Genomic DNA, 19,167 nt, shown 5'->3' on the forward strand with positions numbered 1-19,167 from the left:
TGGAATGGCTTTGAAAATCTTTGCAACAACAAATATGCAGGTCAATGGCAGAGCCAGGAGTGGAAGAGAGCCTAGAGGGCAAGATAGATGGATGGCAGGAGAGCACCTGGAGAAAATAGAAAATGAGGCCAGAGTGAGCAGCTGCAGATGGGCAGTGCCTACAGGTCAAGGTAGTCATCCCAAAAGCTGGCCAGGGTTGGAGCAGCAGCAGTGGTGGATGGCAGTGCAAGAACAAAGACGATGTGCAGAGGCAGCACCCAACAGCTGCACGAGGACACAGAGGAAGCTCTGTAAATGATGGCACATGGCAGCAAACAGTGGTAGCAGTATGATTTCAGGTGATGAGTGGAACACCTTAGCAGCCACACCACAAGACAGGGATTGTGTTTCAAGCAATGGCACTGGAGCTCAAGAGACACCCAGCTGGCAGTTTGTTAATTTGTCGGAAGCATTCAAATTAATACTGAAACCGTTTGATGACACTAAGAATACTCTAAATGAGTTCCTTGACAACTAAAATATTGCATTTGAACTCATAAATCCAGAGCAGCATGACATTCTGCTAAAATAGCTGGCTCAGCACATGGAACATGTTAGTAAGAGATTCAAGTTCCTCTTTGTGAGATGTACATGGCATTGTTGTAGAAAACTACGCCAGCAAAAGAAGACTTGATTAGTAGGCATGCAAAATGTTTGTGAGTTCACAAGAACATGGGAAAGCAAAGCATAGTGAGGCTTGCAGTTGGATGCAATGCAGCACTTCTTTAGAGAAGCTTTCAGAGGTACCATGTGAAAGTCAAGAGTTAGAAGGTAGCCTGATACTCATCTGGAAGTTAAGCAGAATGGTTTTCATCCAAGGGGTTTTCAACAATAGGATTAAGACCATAGTGCATGTGCACGTTGAACAAAAAACATTAGCAGAGGCTATAGAGGTCACTCTGATGGAAGAAAGGGCACAATAGTCTCAGCCAGAGAGAAAATAAGCACTCAAAGTGGCATTGTGGCACCAAGAAACAAAAAGAAAGTAACGGACTATTTTGCATATGGTAAACCAGTGCACATTTCAAGAGACTGTCATGCTGATAAAAGAGTAAGAATGGTAGGGCGGGTTGTACCAGGAAATGGAGGAGAGAGTACAAGAGTGCCAGTGAAGACGGACAACATTGGTCTCACCGTGTTCCTTGGAAATTGCAGGGAAACAGCAGGAATACGTGCAGCAAGATTTTCACAGCATAACTTACCCAGGCACAGTGGCCTGTGCCCCCAGTTGAAGTCTTTAACATGTTTTACATGCAAACAAACCAGTCACTACACAAGAGACTGCACGGTGTGTGAATGGCAAAACTCAGAGGAAAAATGAAAGGCAGAGAAACCAAGTAAGGGTGTAAGAAAGCAGTTGCCTTATACCTTGCCTGGAAGGATATTAACAGTCAATTGTGAAAGCAGAATGAATCTTTAAAAAACTGGAGTGAATGGCATGAGATTTCACATGGATTGGAGGGGGGGTTGCAAATAAGCCTAGTTTGAAGAAGCAGCTTAAAGTATGTTGGGAGGTATAAATCATCGAAGGAATTAGGATTCAGGAAATTGCTAATATGGTTGCAAAGACTGAGGAAGCTTTAATCTTCAGATTGCAGATGAGAAGCAGAATGTAAGTGAGGCATTGCTTCCACATAATCAGGAAAGCTGTAGATCTTCCATTTGACTGGCTGGTGGGTAGAGACTTATTTAATGAAAATGGACTCATAATTAATAACACTACCAAGGGCCTGTGTATCCATGGGGAATGGATTAAAACAAAGATGAAGCAAGAGTGAGAACTCTGAACAGTGTTCATAAGAGAAAGATAAGACTCTTTCAAAACAGGCTGAGATGCAGAGACACAGGCACATAGATTAATAAAATTGGAGCAAGATAGTGAGCTCTGCACAGTACATGCTCAGAATGGAGAAGGCTGTTTTGTAACGGGCTCAGTTGTGGAGCAAATGTATGTACAAAGGTAATGATCAGTAGTGACAGGAGCCAAACTGTCAACCAATAGCAAGAAAAGAAAACGAGGATTGCCGGAAAGAAGTTATAGGGACACAAGCTATTATAAAGAAGGCCCTTAAGAAGAACAGGTATTCAGGTTAAAAACAGAGGCAAACAGAATAAGAGAGACTATCATTTCAAAATAGGAGGTCACCAAGGACATCTATTTACCTGAGGCACTGGGAAAAGTGGACTCAGGAGAATGCATAATGAGTGTGCTGAACAATACAGATGAGAGCGTGTCAGTAGAATTCCCACTGCTGATAGCGGGAATGGTACCAGAGTGGAACTTGTTCTAAGTAAATCACTTTTATAAAGATAAGCCACAGCTGAAAGCTCACATAAGTATGCTAAAAGAGAATATCTGTGCGAGTCATATGGATGTGGAAGAAAAAGACACAGCTATTGAGCTATGCAACATGAATAGTAATGTTTTTCATTTGCCAGGAGACAAGTTATATACAGATAGCATCAGGCGCGAAGTAGAGTGATTTGTTCATGATCCTACAGGATACTGCAAGCACAAAAGGATATGCTGCTGAAAGAGATTTAAAAAATGTTAGAACATGACATCATAGTACCAAGCATAAGTGGTTGAAAGTTTCCACTGATAATGCTTCCAAAAAAGATGGACGCCAATGGAAAGTCAAAATGGGATATAGTCACAGACTACACGCAACTGAATGGAATCTCCCTAAATTCAGTTTATCCATTGCCGAGGATAGGTGAAATTCTTGGTGGTCTAGGAAAGGCAAAATACTTTTTGATCTTTGACTTAGCAAAAGGCTATTAGTAGATCTTATTAGGTGAAGAGGGTTGTGAAAAGACAGCTTCCTTATTGCATATGAGCATTATAAATACAAACAAATGCCCTTGGGCCTTAAAAGAGCTCCAAGTACATTTGAGAAATTGATGAATTATATTTTGATAGGGGTACAAAGTGACAAATTATTTATCTGCTAGGATGACATGGTGATTTTTGGCTCTTCCTTAAAGGAACATAATGTGCAACTAATACAGGATGTACATAAATTCCAGAAACACTTTCAATTATTTATTGCACAAAAACTAAACATTGTACAGATGTCATACATATTTCATTTTGAAGAGAAACTCTGAAATTTTTTCTTTACAAACTTTGATATGTGAACCATGAGTGACCTGGCAGACATCAATATGGTAATCGAATTCTTGTCATACCCATCCCAGCATGGCATTGTCGACTGTGGCAGTCGCTTCCCATATTCTCTCCCGGAGGTTTGCTACATCACATGGTAGAGGCGGTACATACACCAGATCTTTAATGTGTCGCCATAGAAAAAAGTCACATGGAGTGAGATCTGGTGATCGGGGAGGCCACTTCATGAAACAGCTGTCCCCTTCTGTAGCACAGCCAATCCATCGATGCGGTAGCTCCGTATTCAGGTATCCACGAACTTCATTATGAAAATGGGGTGGAGCCCCATCCTGCTGAAAGATGAATGGAGAGTCCAATTGCATTTGAGGCAACAGCCATTGCTGCAACATGTCCAAGTAGGAATATCCAGTGACAGTGCTCTCGGCAAAGAAGAATGGCTCGTACGGTTTTCGACATGACAAGGCACAAAAAACATTTACCTCTGGGGAATCACGCTCAAATTCAATGCAGTCATTTGGATGCTTTGTACCTGAGATTCAGCAAGTCCACTGTAGCACTCTTGTTTTTGCCGAACTCCAACACAGAGAAAGCTTGCCCTGCACCTGAACTTGCCATGTTTGTGACTAGCGCTGACTATCGTCAAATTACTGTGGCAGTATACATGAAAAAAATCTTTCAGGGTTTCTCTTCAAAATGACAGTGTAAGATATATGTAAAATGTTTGGTTCTTGTGCAATAAATAATTGAAAGTGTTCCCAGACTTTATGGACACCCTGTAGAATTGTTTGATTGGCTTGGATTCTACATACTAAAGCTACAGGTGGACAAATCTGAAGTTTTGCAAAAAGAAGTGTTCCATTTGAGTCATACCCTATCAGCCAAGGGATTGAGGCCAGACTCCACAGAAGGTCAAAGTGATAAAAGAGTATCGACAGCCTAAAGCAAGGAGGCAACTGAAGGCTTATCTAGGTATCGTCATATACTATAGGCATTTTATAAGTAACATTAATAAAATTGTAAAGCTTTACATGAATTATTAAAGAAAGAAGTTCCTTACACCCTGGTGGTCGAGCAAGAAAATGCTTTTCAGCGCTTGAAAGAGAAGGTGACCAGTCCACTGATACTGCAGTACCCAGACACTGAAAAAGGACTTCACAATCACCAAGGATGTTAGCCAGATTTTTGTTGGGGTCATCTTAAGTCAGGGAAAGATCAGAAGTGACCCACTTGTCGAGTATGTCTTGAGGACACTGAATAAAGCAGAATGGGGATACAGTACTACTGCGAGGAAGATGTTAGCCAGATACTTTATGCCATATGTATTTGGCAGAAAGTTTCTGATATGTACTGACCATAAACCCCTCACATGGGGAAGCAGCATATTAGACCCATCATCCAGATTAATGATATTTAGATTAAAGCTGGAGGGATATGACCAGGTAACACATAAAATCAGCAAACAAAATCAAGTTGCTGATGCAGTCTCATGAGTGAGAGAGGCCAGGGTGGCTAGCACATGACTGGAAAGTAACAATAGCCTAGGTCATGAGGTGGCAGAAGAGTAAGCCAATGCATAGGTGAGGGACTCACAGGCAGGTGAAGACAGCAAGATGGTTGACATACATGATCAGATGGGACGTCCATCCTCCAAGGACACAGAACACAAGGCAGCTAAACCAAGACAGTGGAAGAAATTAATGGGGACAAAAAAAGCTGTGATACTACAACATAATCATGGTTCTCCAGTTGAAGGACAACAAAGTACAAGAAGAATTAATGAATGAATAAAAAAAGTACTGACTATAGAGCAGAATTAAAAAGGATATAGAAGATTATATCCAGAAATGTGAAAGCTGCCAGAAGAACAAACTCACTAGGAAACACACAAAGATGCCTCTAGAGATCTTTAAGATTCCCAAACACGAGAAGTGTCATATTGATTTGGTAGGTACAGAATACCATCAGTGATACTGAATGAGGCAGGAAGCAATTTCATAAGTGAAACCATGAAAACAATGTGCAAATTGTTGCATAGTGAGAAAATGCAATATACCAGCTAACATACTCAAATAAACAGAGCATGAGAAAGGTTGAATCACATGTTAACAGAAATGCTTCAACATTGCATAAACAGACTGCAAACAGACTGGGACAGGTAGCTTCTGTATGTCGATTTTGTGTACAATACAACACCACACAGCACAATAGGATATATACCATACAAATTATTCTTTTTATAACAATGAAAACAATCAATTATTGACAAAATTATTTAATTGGATAGATAAAAAATCTACTCACCAAGTGGCAGCAGAACACACACATAAAAGTCTGTTGTGATTGGCAAGCTTTTGGAGCCAGTGGCTCCTTCTTAGGAAGAAACGTTGAAGGTGAAGGAAGAAGGGTGAAGGAAAAGAACTTGAGAGGTCTAGGAAAAGGGGTAGATTTTGGGAAAGTCACCCAGAACCGCGGGTCAGGGAAGACTTACCGTATGGGATGAGAATCCTTCTGAGAATGTCTTTCCTCCATATCCTGTACGGCAAGTCTCCCCTGACCCATGGTACTGGGTGATTTTCCCAAAATCCACCCCTCTTTCTAAAATCCTTTTCCTTCACCTTTCTTCCTTCCCATTCAACCCCTCTGCCTGAAGAAGGAGCCACCGGCTCCGAAAGTTTGCCAATCACAACAGTCTTTTATGTGTGTGTTCTGCTGCCACTTGGTGAGTAGATTTTTTATCCATACAATTAAATAGAATTATTCTTTTTAGTGTATACAAAATTCCAGGGATACTACAGAAGAATCTGGTGAGGCTTATTATAATTTTAATGATTATATGGGAGAACTGAAAGTGTGGATGCAAGATATGCACCAATGTCAGAGAGGACAGAATACACAATGCAAGATAAAGAACAAGAAGCATTATGATAAAACACATAATCCAAAATAATTCTATTTTGATGATACAGTTCTATTGTTTGCTTAGAGTATACAATGAGGTAGATCGTGTAAACTAGATACCCAACGGTGAGGTCTGTACACGGTAATGTGAATGAAGGGACCCAGTTTTGTAATCTCCCTAAAAAGAAATCAATATCTTATGGTTCATGCCTACAGGCTGAAGGAACTAAACAGTGTACGTGAGTGGGCATCCAATAATAAACTAACACTAAATCTTAAAAAAACAAATGCTGTTAACTTCTATGTCTGCAAAAAACCACACTATAACAACTTTAAGTTAAACAATGAAACTATAGAATGTGTAGACTACACAAAATTTCTTGGTATGCATGTAGACAGTCAGTTAAAGTGGGGAGAACATATTAAAATACTTAGTAACAGAATCGCTACAGCATGCTATGCTCTGAGAATTCTGACTGCAGTTTGTGATACTACATGTGTCAGATCTGTATATTTTTCTTATATCCACTCTGTTATTACCTATGGAATAATATTTTGGGGAGTCAACAGTAAAAATATTCAAACAGTTTTCAAATTACAGAAAAGAGCAATTCGTATAATAACCAAGAGTGGCAGTAGGGCTCACTGCCTTGAACATTTCCAAAAGCTGGAAATCCTAACTGTCCCTTGTGAATACATTTTTCAAAGTGTTATGTATGTAAAAAAAAATATTGACTGCTATATGAAAAATTCTTTAGTACACAGCTATGAAACTAGAAACCAATACAATCTGCATCTAGAGAGGAAAAATAAAGTTAAAACTCAGCAGAGCTTGTTGTACAATGCTGTTAAATTATATAATAAATTACCCCAAAAAATAAAAGATATTGACACAATCGGACAGTTCAAAACAAAACTAAAATTCTTTTTATTAAATAAAAGTTACTACGCAGTAATGGACTATCTGAATTAAAACATGTAGTGTAATTAAAGTATCCTGCATTGTAATACATGAGGAAATCAAAAATTGTACAGTACTATAAGAAAATTACAAATTACACAAGGATATAAAACTAATTTAAGATACCTCAAAAATGTGTGTAAATACAAATTTTATGTGTATAATTGTAGGTATATTGTATTGTATATGATTTTGCTGACGAAATCCACACAATGTAAATTGTTACATGGGTTAATAAAGAAATCAATCAATCAATCAATCAATAATTCCAGATGTCAGCATTGTACTACATCATTGACATTACTCTCCTGCAGTTGGAGTTTAGCACACTTGAAAACAACCATACACACAGGTCACAAAATTTCAGCCATCACCCAGACTGTATTATGGCGACATGGGAAAAGCAAAAATTTATAGTGTAGCTTCGAGAACTGTGAATTATTTCAGTTTGCTAGCACTATGGGCACAACATATGAGGGAGATGAGGAGAATTTGAATACAGGTTTTGTCCCAAGATTTGAAGGTGATGAGGGTGTTGTAACTTCAACAAGAAAAGGAACTTGTTTGAAGATGGTGTACTACCCAGACATTGCCCTTTCCTGCATGAGGATGACCCCCCTTCCCCCCTCCATGCCATTTTCAGATTTCAGTGAGGAATTGGAGCCATGGCCAGCCTAATCACAAGACTATAACAGCATTTTATGGCCTCCAACAGTTAAGGTACCACATGAAATCAAGATTTTCTACTTGCTTATTCTGGAGCTAAAGTATTTTGACTTCTTCAGATGTTTAATCCAGGTCTGGATCCAAGTAACCTAATATACACTCTGTTGAAGAACCAACTAAATGCCTACTACACTTTGCTTAATGTTTTCAGTACAACCCATGACATCATCTACAATGTTACACGACTCTCTGCCAGTCCTTCAGACCTGTAAACAAACTCAAAGCCTGAAACAATTATGTTGCCACAAGGCTGGTATCTACTCCTACCCTTTGGGCACAATCAATATAAAGGGTCCCAATAACATATGAGCAGGCATGTCATGTCCAGAACATTACATTTCCATTTGGGCAACATTTCAGGGAACCAGTTACTTACAGGAAGTTTTATCTGAGAAGTGTAATGATTCATTTTTTACAGCAGTTAACAATCTGCCTACAGTATCACTTGGGATAGTCAATGAATTCATGCCTGATGCACACACAAACTCTGTGGAATCCTCCAATCCGTTCGCTGCCAATATTATTCCATTATCTGAACAATCAGCTGACCATCTGTCATGTATCAGTGAGCTTTTGCCCCACAGGTTTTCGACAGCAGGGAATAACACTCATGGTAACGCCATCACTCCTGTCTGTGAGCAGTGTTCTGCCCACATCTCCATTGAAGATATCACAATCACCAGTCTTTCTGGACTCTACTGTATTTGAGATGTGGACCAATCGATGCCCAAGTGTTGCACTTCAATCTCTTTTAGCCTCCCACAGTGGCATAGCATCACAGTGTTGGGCATCTCTCAGGACTACTCTGTATCCCCGACTTCTGTGCTGAGTGGTGACAATGATACATTCACAGATAGTGGTGCAGATTTAAATTGTGATACAATGATGCACTATGTGAAGTGCTTCACAAAGCTGTGGATGCAGTTGATGCTTCTTTGACAGTGGTTCTCTTAGCCCTTGCACCATGTCATTAGCACAGGACCAGGTACCTACACTTGCTACTTCAACAAACACTCTTTCCTCATAGTCACCTTCAGGACCTGCCACAAACTTCTGCTACTCTCCTCAATGGCAAAGTCATCATTCTCTGGAATTATGATGCACATCTTGGTTTTACATTTTCAACAGTCTCTTGCCATCACAGATACATGTCTCATGACTTGCAATGTTTTCAGGGAGAAGAATTGGCACAACACACAACTCCATCCAATGGTCCATGCCTTGGAACACACCTACACAGTCAACCTCTCAAGACTCTTCAGGCTCGTGTCAGTGTGGTTGACCACAAAAGCCCATTGCTGCACACAGGGTTGCTGCTATTGCTTGCACGGATATACTACAAAGGCTACTGGCAGAACTTCCCAGTTTTTCGATTATTCACTCTTAGAAATTCAAACACAAATACTGGCCCACACCAGGAAACACCTCCATCCACAGTATATGGAAGAAGGTTCAATCTTCAGTGACACAGATTTTGTAGCTGTTCTTTCTTCAGATTCACTCCGAATGGTACCCATCTGGACCAACCTCAGCATTCGTATCATCATCCAGGATGGCTGCAGCATTGCTAAAGGGCTCTTTATGACGTCAGCTACAGGGACTGGGAGACAGCCATCGAAGTCACCCACACTCATGGGTGTCAACAACAATGACCCAATGTGCCAAATGCATGGGGACACCACTGTCAACGCCAATCTCTACACCATTGCCATGACTTTGCCATCTCTCCTACTGGGGGTAGTGAAGTGCTGTATCCCCATGCTTCTCCTAGGATGGCTATTACACAGTAATAAAACCAAGGTGGACCACTTTACCTACCAACAGGTGTCCACTGTCAGCATCACAACACTGGCTGGCATACATCACTTGCATTGCCACTAGTGGTGCTACAGTTGTGGAACTGTTTTGCCTCTGTTGACCACATGTCCACCAGGGGCTGAAGTAGGTAACCATCAGTCTGGCTTGTACTTAAGCAGATGCCATTTGTTAGCAAGACAGTTCCATATGCAGAGCCTTACCTGCATCTACTCTGTGCAGTCCTTGAACAGACAAGCCATTGCCATGAGCGGCTCCACTTAGCAATGACCACTGCCTCCAGAGCTAATTGTTCAAATTTTTCCATGTAAAAAGTGAATAAGAAACCATGTCAATGGTATCGATACGTGGATGATACATTTGTGGTTTGGTCACATGGCAAAAAAGCTTTACAGGAATTCTTTTGTTATTTAAATAGTATAAATCTTAAAATCCATGGAAATGGAGAAAGACAATGCAATATCCTTCTTGGATGTCTTCGTTATGAGACAGACTGATGGCAGCTTGAAATATAAAGTCTTTCAGAAGGTTATACGTACCGACAGATACTTGCATAAGGATTCCAGTCATCATCCACAATAGAAAAGAGGTGTAATTAAAAGTCTAGTGGGCAGAGCTAAAAGGATTTGTATGCCGGAATACCTGGATGCAGAGTTAAAACACCTAAAGCAGGCTTTTGAGAAGAATGGGTACTCTAGTAAGGAAATAAATAGAGTTTTGCAACCAAATAACAGGAGGCCTAAGGACAACAATAGGACACAGCACTGGACGAACGCTGTTTCTTTACCCTTCATCAAAAAAGTAATGGATCAAATCGACAAGATTTTAAGGAAACATAATGTTTGACCAATTTTCAGACCAACTAAGGAAATAGGCCAAGCAGTTCGTTCCATTAAGAATAAACGTCCCCCTCTGTCTGCAAGTGGTGTATACAAAATTCCGTGTACGTATGGTAAGGTCGACATTGGAACTACAAAGATAAATATAAATACACGGATGAAGGAACATAAAAGTCTTTGGCGACTATGGAAAACAAACACATCAGCTGTGGCAGAACATGATCTTCAGTCAGGTGATCACATAGTGAAATTTTCAGAAACTTAAGTTTTATGTACTTTGTCAAACTATTATCCACGACTACATAGAGAAGCCATCAAAATAAATAAACATGGGGATAATTTTAACAGAAAAGAAAAGCCATGAAACTCAGTGATATATGGACAGTGGCACTACAGAATCGATGAGAAGTTTTTATCTTTGACATACTATGATCGATAGTTATATTTTATCTTTGACAAGGTTTATCTCTGCTATCACATGAAATCCAGACCACGCCCACTTTCCACAGTATTTAGACTGCACTTCAGTGTCCGACTCATCAGTCGGCAAGACTCGGCACAATCAGGGTCACCTCTAAAGATGTCCAACATAGCCTTGTACGAAACTTCAGGGATAGAAAAGTTCCATGGACCACGGCCATACAACCCAGAAGAATTCTCATCAGAATCAGTTAGATGAACTCATCAGAGAAAACTGTCAGATGAAACAGACACAGCTCTCAGATAAGTGTGGCATATCATGAGAGCATGTAAAGATATCATTGCAGAACTGTAATTCAGAAAACTGTGTTCCCAGTGTGTGCCTTGAATTCTCACTCCTGACATGGAACAGTGGAGACTGGACATCTGTCAACAATTTCTTTTGTGTTTTGTGCATGAATGTGATGGGTTTCTTGACAATATTGTGAGAGGAGATGAAGGATGTGTTCCCTATTTTTAACCTGAAAACAAGACAGCATAAACGGAGTTTCACCAGAAAGGATCACTAACACCAAAAAAGTTCAAGATAATGTTTTCTGCAGGCAAAGTGAAGCTCACAGTGTTCTGGAATGTTCAAGGTGTGGTGCATTTTGAATTTGTGCCTAAAGGCACCACCATAAACTCTGCAACGTACTGCAAGACCCCCGAAAAACTGGCAGCTTGAATCAAGAGTTCATACACATATAGAGCACCCTCTCCTGTAGCACAACAATGCCAGATCAAACACGAGTGCTGTGACATCTGTAACAATCTTGAGTTCACTGTCATGGCTCATCCTCCTTACAGTTCTGACTTGACCCCAGCCAATTTTTATCTGTTTCTTACACTACCACCCTTGAGGACTTAACTTTGATAGTGATGGAGTGGTGCAAGCAGAGCTGAGGTTGTGGCTTCATCAACAAAGTCCAAGATTCTATAGTATAAGTCTCAACATATTAGTCTCTCATTAGGAGAAATATGTTCATTGCACGGTGACTATGTCGAGAAATAAATATGCAGACAAGAAGTATAATGATGCAGAACGTTAAAAGAGTTCGCTTTATTTTCTAATAAAAGAATTTTCACACAAGAAATTCAGAGGCATTACTGCTCACCATGCCCTCATATATTCTATCCTTCAGTAAAATGAGAAGAAGTCTTAAAGCATAAAATAATAAAAACTATCCTCAACTGCCTAAATTATAGTGATTCACAGAGAGGAGACATTGACGTAGACTGAATGGCACATCAATTTTCCACAACCAAGCTCTTGTCATCCACTTCTCTAAGACATGCAGATTGAACTGAAATTGTGAAGTAGTCTGTAAACCACATTTAGATATTGCACAGAATTGCCTTTAAAATGCTTACATTCTGGTCTGAGAACAGGTCTGGTTCATTATTACACTATGTTAGAAAATGTTCTGCTTGTTAAATGTAATTCTGTGTAATATAAGCAGATAATACTTTCCCAGTTTCAATAACTGTTAAGTTGATGTGCAGTACTATCATTTATTACAACTGTGGTATCACCAGCAACCGATACCATGCAGGGGGGATCATTCCACTATATGAAGTTGGCAACGGTGGTTATGCAGATTACCATGAGAGGCAGCCACGGCCAACCGCTAACCGCAACCATCAACTACCTAAGAGACAAGCCCCATTGGATCAGCACCATGAGCTCTTTCGGAGACTGTGCTTACCACCACCAATTACCTATTAATGTGCATGTGTTTCAAATTTTTTCAGAGGCCAATTTATTTTTGCCATGTGTGACTTTTTTTCACTGTGTTGTGAATCATGGCTACGGCATCGCCAGACATGTTCTTATATCAAATCATTCAGTTGTAGGCTCAGCTCATGGAAGGCATGAATAAGTTACTGCAATTCCACAGTAATATGAAGGCAGAATTCTCTGCTGCCCAAACACTGCCACAACAAGCAATGCCTGCCTATGTGCCACAGCTCTGACCGTTCAGTGCTCAGCAAGAGGAATGGTCTGAATACAGGGTGCAGCTTGATGTCCACTTCTCAGCTCATCAGATTCAAGGTATGGACAGATATCCATATTTGTTTGTTGTCAGTAGGCATCAATGGATATTGTCTTCCGTGCAAATTGTTTTCTACCACCCTCCTGAAAGTATTCAGTACAAGGAATTACTTGCTACTTCAGACAAATATTTTGATGAACAACTGAGTATGGCAGCTGCTCATACAAATTTTTTAGACAGCTTACGGAGCCTAACCAAACTGATAAACATTAGGTAGCAAACATACAGGGCCTAATTAGACAGTGCAAATTTCATTGTAACTGTGGCAAATATTACAGTGATGCTAAGTTGTATGATGCAGTTACTCAGAACGTTTCAGACACTTGCATTAGGAATCAATTTTTGAAGTTTTCAGATACAGCATTAAAACAAGAGCTAGATTGAGTGGAGTCACAAGACACTCTGGACAGTGCTGCAGTTGATTTTGAATCCTCACATATTTTTATAGTGCATACAAGAAGTGACAGTAAACAGCTTGTGTGTTCAGGTCGTGTGTACTACTGCCATATGGAATAGGCAATGCCGCATTGCAACTTGTCAAGTGGCAGGCATGAGGTGCAAAGTCATGTCTGCTTGTGTCTGTATATGTGCGGATGGATATATGTGTGTGTGTGTGTGTGTGTGTGTGTGTGTGTGTGTGTGTGTGCGCGCGCGCGCGCGCGCGCGCGAGTGTATACTTGTCCCTTTTTTCCCCCTAAGGTAAGTCTTTCCACTCCCGGGATTGGAATGACTGCGTACCCTCTCCCTTAAAACCCACATCCTTTTGTCTTTCCCTCTCCTTCCCTCTTTCCTGATGAAGCAACTGTGGGTTGCGAAAGCTTGAACTTTGTGTGTGTGTTTGTGTTTGTTAGTGTCTCTATCAACATACCAACGCTTTCGTTTGGTAAGTTACGTCATCTTTGTTTTTAATAGAGGGAAACATTTCACGTGGGAAAAATATATCTAAAAACAAAGATGATGTAACTTACCAAACGAAAGTGCTGGCAGGTCGATAGACACACAAACAAACACAAATATACACACAAAATTCTAGCCTTCGCAACCAATGGTTGCTTCACCAGGAAAGAGGGAAGGAGAGGGAAAGACGAAAAGATGTAGGTTTTAAGGGAGAGGGTAAGGAGTCACTCCAATCCCGGGAGTGGAAATACTCACCTTAGGGGGAAAAAGGACAGGTACACACTCGCACACACACCCACATCCAACCACACACACACACACAGATACAAGCAGACACTTCTAAAGGCAAAGAGATTCGGCCGAATCTCCTTGCCCCCACGAACGCCCGCCCGCGCCCTCGCATGTGCGGCCGGACACGGGTGCATGTGCGAGCGCACACCCGTCCTTCCCCCCCCCCCCTCCCCAAGGCAAGTCCCTCCGCTCCCAGGACCGGAACGACTCCCCACCCTCCCCCCCCCCCACTCCCACATGGAATGTTTCCCTCTATTATATTCTTATCTTCTAATTATTTAGATGAAACTGAGGTTTTTGGTCACTCCTCTGATAAGCATTTAGAAAAATTGAGGAGTCTCCTTCCAGCACTTTCTGCTGTCAGATGGAAATGCAACAAGGACAAGTGCGCCTTTTTAAAATGGAAATCAAGTACTTAGGACAGGTGATCAATGCTCAGGCTTTTCACCCAACACAAGTCCATCTCAAAGCAATTCATCAGCTCACAAAGACCTGTAATATGAGTGAACTGCAAACAGTGTTAGGGAACCTCATTTATTATATTGGGTTTGTCCCAAATTTGGCCTAAATTGTTGCACCATTCCATCAACTTTGTTGGAAGACTGTCCCATTCATATTGTCCAAGTAGTAAAAGTCAGCCTCTTGAAAATTAAAGGAATCGTCATTGAGTGACACTTGTTTCAAGCAATCTGATCCCACCAAGCCTGTCATCTTAGCAAATGACACTTCCTCACATGGAATTGGGACAGTTCTTTCACACAAGATGGAAGCTTCAGACAACACTACCACATTTGCATTCAAACTATTAAATAAGGCTCAGTGCAATTATTCACAGCTGGAGAAAGAATCACTTGCAATTATTTACTGAGTGAATAAGTTTCACAAGCACCTGTATGGGTGAAAACTATCTAGTAACAGACTACAAGCCATCAACATCATTTTTCAGCCTACACTACCCATTCCCACCATGCACAGAAGTTGCAATGTTAGTCTTTAATTCTGTTGAACTATCAGTATGAGATCATATACAGACCAACCACCAAGCACCCCAATATGGACACCTTTTCTTGTTTGTCTGTCAGGAATGATTATTCGGATTCTAGTTTTTATATGGACACACAGGATTCAAAATTCTGCAAGGATTCTGCATTATGCATCAGCAAACTGCCCAAGCAACGGCTGCAGATAATTACCTACAATTCTTATTAAGGGACATTCACACTGGATGGCTACACCTGGTCAAGGCAATTTTCAGCTCTCTGGTTCGGCGCTACTTTGCACACTGCCATGATCTGTTGGATCAACAGGGTGTCATCTTGATCCACACAGAGTCTGATCATTCACATGTGCTGATTCCACAATTGTTACAGAGAGAAATTCTCCAATTGCTGGATGAAGGTCATTGAGGCATGGTGTGAACCAAACAACTCTCCTGACGCCACTGCACAAGGGTCAGGATGGCTCCACAAATAGAACAAATGACTGCTAGTTGCCAGATATGTGTGGAGCATCAAGCTGCTTGACACCAAAAGTTTTTTGAGTGGCTCAAACTGAACACCCAATGGCAAAGACTTCATATAAACCTTGCAGGTCCGTTTTGGAATAGTCGCTAGTTGATGGTTGTTGACTCTTTCAACAAATTCCCTTTTGTGTTATCTACACAGGGCACAATATCATCACGCACCATCAAGTCCTCAACTCCAGTTTTTGTATAGTAGGCCTACTGGAAGTGATTCTCCCTGACAATGGACCCCAGTTCACCTCTGGTGAGTTTAAAAAGTTCTGTGATGCTAACAGAATTCAATATCTTACTAATGTACCATTTCATACACAGTTGAACAGAGAAGCAGAAGGCTTTGTCTGTACATTTAAGCAGCAAATGAACAGACTATGTGCATCCCACAGTTGGGAGCAAGTATTAATGACCTTGTTGGCAACCTACCTTTCTCAGTAAAGTAATGGCACATCACTTGGGAAAATTCCTGCAGGGACGCTACCACAGCACATTACTGCATCTTCTGCATCTGGCGTGGTCAGCTGTGGTTCTGCAGTGCACTAAATTTAATGTTAATGAGACTTTTTGGTGGTTGCAGATGCTGAAACTGAGGCATCATTGTTAAAGTTGTTGGTAGCTCTCTCTACATGACTCAGGTTCCCTCTGGTGTGCATAAGCAGCATCAAAATCAAATTTGCACTTGTTGCCAACATGATCCTGCCCATAGTTTCTCAGTTCCAGATATAGCCCACAACAGATCTCACCACCTCAGCTGCCCTCACCCTCCCAGCCGTCCAGCCAGATGAGGAAACAATGGTGGTCAACGTGGTGGCACTGATGTCACCATGGTACCCGCAGCACATGACATTGAAATTCTGCTGTCTTCGCAGGTCTGCCTTTCTACCTGACTCTGAGGACTCACCAATTGCTTCATCAGGCATGGGAGAGCCTCAGTTGCTGTCCATGTGTGTGTACCCTACATCTTGTTTCTCACCCATTATTGCCAGGCATCCTCAGGGTGAATGTTTGGGTGCGAGCAGGAGTGATTCATTGGACACAGCTCCACTTCCTGCCTCCTCAGTGACACTTGTAGGCAGACCTCTATTACTTCCCACCCCCCCCCCCCCTCACTTTTCCATTGTTCTCATTCTTTCATTCCCATGGTTTGTGGAGGGATGGGAGTGGGGGTGGGTGGGGGGGAGAGGAATGTGATATCATCAGCAATCAGTATCACAGAGGCTGCATCATTCCACTATACAAAGTTGTCAATAGTAGTTATGGAGATTACCATGAGAGGCAGCCAAGAGCAGCTGCTTCCTCCAACTGCCAGCTGCCTGAGGGACACACCCCCTTGGATTGACACTGCCAGCTCAAAGCATCACACTAATAAGTGGCCTCCATAGGGAACCTCCAGTCTCTACTGTTTGGGCTCTAGTTTTTTGGACTCAGCATTCCAGTTACAGTATTTGAGTCTCCGGTATCTTCAATCTTCAGTTTAATTAAAAGCAGCTTAGTCAAGATATAGATGTGAGTACAAGGGAAAATGACTCAGACCTCTGATTGTTACCAGATAGTGATTAAAGTTCAAATAGGACTTATTAGTGGCATTACCTGTACATACTCCACACTACTATCTGCATTTATATCAGGACATTCAGTGGAATCACTGTACCAAGTTAAGTATATAGTTATATTAAATATTTAACTGGTGTATGTTTTTTTCAATCTACAATTCTGCCACAGAACCCAATGCCATCCCAATAGGAAACAACAGTAATAACAGAGAAGAACATTCATTAATACAAAGCATCTCTCATGATGATCAATGCTGCAGAAATTATTTATTACAACAATTGAAGTGAACAGTTATAAATCAGATACTAAATATATCTCATGATTATCAGTAATATTAAGTATCATTTATTATATTAGTGAAGAGCAATATAAATCAGATACTAAGTGTATCTCCCTTAGGCTGAAATATTTTCATTGTTTCATCTTCACAATCTTATCAATCACATCTGTCACATATCGTAAATATTTGAAGTGAGGAAATCAGTTCAGCTTGTCAAATCTGGTTTATCAAGCATGACAGATTTTAATCATACATACCATTCTCATCCAGCCATATACTGTCATCACTGATTTTAACTCATCCTGAAACATAAAAGCCTACTTTAGCAAGTTGTTGTAACCCAAGGCACTATTAACAAGTTCCCTATGCAACTGACCTACACAAGAAATAACAATGACATTAAAAATTGTAATAATAGAGACCATGCTCCAAAAAGCAGAAGTGTTGAGTAGTCAAAATGCACATGCAAAAAAGAAAGAAAACTTGCTAGCTTTCACAGTAATCTGTGCTGAAATCTGCAGGCCCTTCCCAGAAGCTCACTCCCAAGTCCATCTTCCTCCTGACCCCAACGACACCCCAAACACCCACCTTCTACATGCTCCCCAAAATCCACAACCCCAACAATCCTGGCTGACCCATTGTAGCTGGTTATTGAACTCCCACTGAAAGAATTTCCACTCTTGTTAACTAACACCACCAACCAATTACCTGAAACATAGCCTCCCATATTAAAGATAGTAACCCTGTCCTTCAATGACTCTCTGCCTCCCCCACCCCTTTCCTTCCTGGATCCCTACCCATCACTGTTGATGCTGCCTCTGTATACCTTCTTGGCCTCTTGGTTCAGATTCATTGATGATATCTTCATGATCTGGACATAGGGCCAAGACACACTATCGTCATTTGTTCACAAACTCAACATCTTCTCTCCCATATGCTTCATCTGATCCTTCTCAACCCAGCTTGCTACCTTCCTGAATGTTGATTCCACCTCTCAGATGGCTCCATCCACACTTATGTCCACATTAAACCAACTAACCACAAACAGTACCCGCATTTCAACAGCTGCAATCCCTTCCACATCAAAAAAATCCCTCCCATACATCCTGGCCATGAGTGGATGATGTATTTGCAGTGATGAGAACTATTTTGCCCAGTGTGCTGAAGGTCTGATGAAGATCTTCACAGACAGGAACCCATTGAACAATATCCTTCGTAAGGGCTTCCATTATCTCTCATAATGCCCTGAAATGAGGGACATCATAACCAAGATCCTTCCCATCCCTCTTAAACTGGTGTTCCATCACCCACCCAACCTACTCAACATACTAATCCATTCCTAAGCCACTCTCACCCACTCTCCCTATGGGAGAAGAAGGTGCAAGACCTGCCCAATAACCCTGCACTTCCTGCTCCAGTCCTTTCACAGGCACAGGCCTCCAGTGTAAGCAGCCATGTAATATACCAACTCTGGTGTAAACACTGCATAGCTTCTCATGTCAGTATGACTACAAACCAGCTGTCCATCAGGATTAATGGCCACTGCCAAACTGTTACCTAGAACAAAGTTGACCACCTGATGGCACAATATGCAATTGATCATAACTTGCTGAATTTCAATGACTGCTTCACAACCCATGTCATTCAGATCCTTCTCTCCACCACCAGCTCCTCTGAACTATGCAGATGGGAGTTATCTTGCATAACA

General features: G+C 41.2%; 1 protein-coding gene across 2 annotated transcripts in view; it reads right to left on the minus strand.

The window, feature by feature from the left end:
- LOC126194803 (acetylcholine receptor subunit alpha-L1-like) overlaps nucleotides 1–19,167 on the minus strand; it is a 159,857-nt gene that overhangs the window by 57,390 nt on the left and 83,300 nt on the right. For both annotated transcript variants that reach the window (XM_049933114.1, XM_049933115.1), the window contains one exon: nucleotides 17,717–17,761. In XM_049933114.1, the coding sequence (XP_049789071.1) occupies nucleotides 17,717–17,761 (45 nt within the window). The remainder of the gene's footprint in view (nucleotides 1–17,716; nucleotides 17,762–19,167) is intronic.

The sequence above is a fragment of the Schistocerca nitens genome, chromosome 7, assembly GCF_023898315.1.
Source record: "Schistocerca nitens isolate TAMUIC-IGC-003100 chromosome 7, iqSchNite1.1, whole genome shotgun sequence".
In the NCBI taxonomy this organism is placed as follows: domain Eukaryota; kingdom Metazoa; phylum Arthropoda; class Insecta; order Orthoptera; family Acrididae; genus Schistocerca; species Schistocerca nitens.